This window comes from Henckelia pumila, chromosome 1, assembly GCF_033568475.1.
Source record: "Henckelia pumila isolate YLH828 chromosome 1, ASM3356847v2, whole genome shotgun sequence".
In the NCBI taxonomy this organism is placed as follows: domain Eukaryota; kingdom Viridiplantae; phylum Streptophyta; class Magnoliopsida; order Lamiales; family Gesneriaceae; genus Henckelia; species Henckelia pumila.
In genome coordinates this window covers 97,826,180-97,827,772 of record NC_133120.1, presented here as the reverse complement: position 1 = coordinate 97,827,772, position 1,593 = coordinate 97,826,180, and the positions used below count along the sequence as shown (strand labels likewise).

General features: G+C 44.8%; 1 protein-coding gene across 1 annotated transcript; it reads right to left on the bottom strand.

The window, feature by feature from the left end:
* Positions 1-316: 316 nt before the first annotated feature.
* Positions 317-1,593, bottom strand: LOC140876410 (probable F-box protein At4g22030). Its single transcript, XM_073280359.1, has one exon. The coding sequence runs from the start codon at positions 1,586-1,588 to the stop codon at positions 320-322; it is 1,269 nt and encodes a 422-aa protein (XP_073136460.1). The 5' UTR covers positions 1,589-1,593; the 3' UTR covers positions 317-319.

Below are 1,593 nucleotides of genomic sequence, written 5' to 3'. Positions count from 1 at the left end.
AATTTATGATTTTTACGTATTTCCATTTCGCATTCATATATAGCAAATTAACTCGTTATATATCCAATCATACGTGGCTATCATTTACAAATCATAATCCATGCACGAGTTAGATTTTCCACAATAATTATTATAAATATAAAAAATTATTCTTCATTAGAATTAAAATGGAAAAAAGAACGAAATAAATGTTTTTGCCCTAAATTTAGACAATCTATGTTAGCTTTACATCATAAAATTATTTACGTTTAAAAATAAATAAATAAATAAAATGATCATGCTCCAATATGAAACATGCATGCATGCATGTGTCGAAGATTCAGAAAAGCTTGCCGGCGAACTCATCGATATTGTTTATCCCTTTAATGGAAGACGATGCAGCAACATCTCTGAGCTCCGACAAGCTTCTTCCCAGCTGCAGACACACCTTCATTTCCAGTAATTCTCCATTCTCCCTTCTCTCCAGTTCTTCTTCCCTCAGGTTCCATTCAATCCATTCTTCCATCAGCTTGAAGAATCCCGCGTTGCTCCTGTACATTTCGAACACCATTCCCACCTGCCCCCCATGTTCCAATGCGTTCACTACACTCGCAAACGCGCCGCCTACGACGCCCACCATCACCGCCCAACCGCCGTGGGAAGGAGATCCCACGAAGGCGGAACCCAGGGCCGCTAAGCCCGTCAGCACCGGAGCCGTGACGGCGAGAATTTTGTTGAGTTTTACAGCTTTATTGGCCAATCTCAAGTAGTCTTCTCTATCTTTTATTCTCATCACCTTCACCATCTCTCTCATTTCTTCCTCTAATTTCCCGTCCCAGCCGTTGAAATCTTTGTCCCCGCCGGGCCCTTTTGGCTGTCTCCGCCGCCGCTCCGTCGGCCACCAGACTGCGGGCTCCACAGTCTCGGGGAACTTTTCCAGCATTACCCCAAGGAGAGGGAGGGGGTATGCTTTATCCAGAGCCAACACTTTTTCCATGAATTCTTTCACATCAGCTTCCGTGGGATTCCCTATGCAAATCATGGTCTGGATTTGATTTTGAAGCTGCTTGAACAGCCTGGCGGCGTTCCTCTGTTCTTCCGCCAGCTGAGACGGCTGAATTTTATTCACGATCGACAGCATCCCAGTCGCGGCCACGTACATTGCAGTCGAAGAGAACTTCAGAGCAGCAACCGGAGCTCCGGCGCTCATGGAGGCAATTCCGGCCATCGTTGCGGCGGCCAGAATGATGGCATTGATTGAATTCAAAAGAAGACTGTTCCAATGGGTCCGTTGATCTCCGATATTTTTGTGCATTTCAACTCTATCGGCAACCGCTTCCAAGATTGCGTAAATCTTTTCCATCACCAAATAAGGATCCGCGCCATGAATATTCTCATCAAATCTTTTGAATATTCCAGTGTTAATGCTAAGGGGTTGGAGCTCATCCAAACCATTTGTTCGGAGCTCGGGACGAGAATTTGAAATGCGTTGCGGGATGTTAATGGCAGCCCTGACCATTATTTTTCGCCGGGTAGAAGAAGAAGAAGAAGAAGAAGAAGAAGAAGAAATGGATGGATTCAATAAGCTCGAAGAGTTTAAGGTTGCCATTTTCG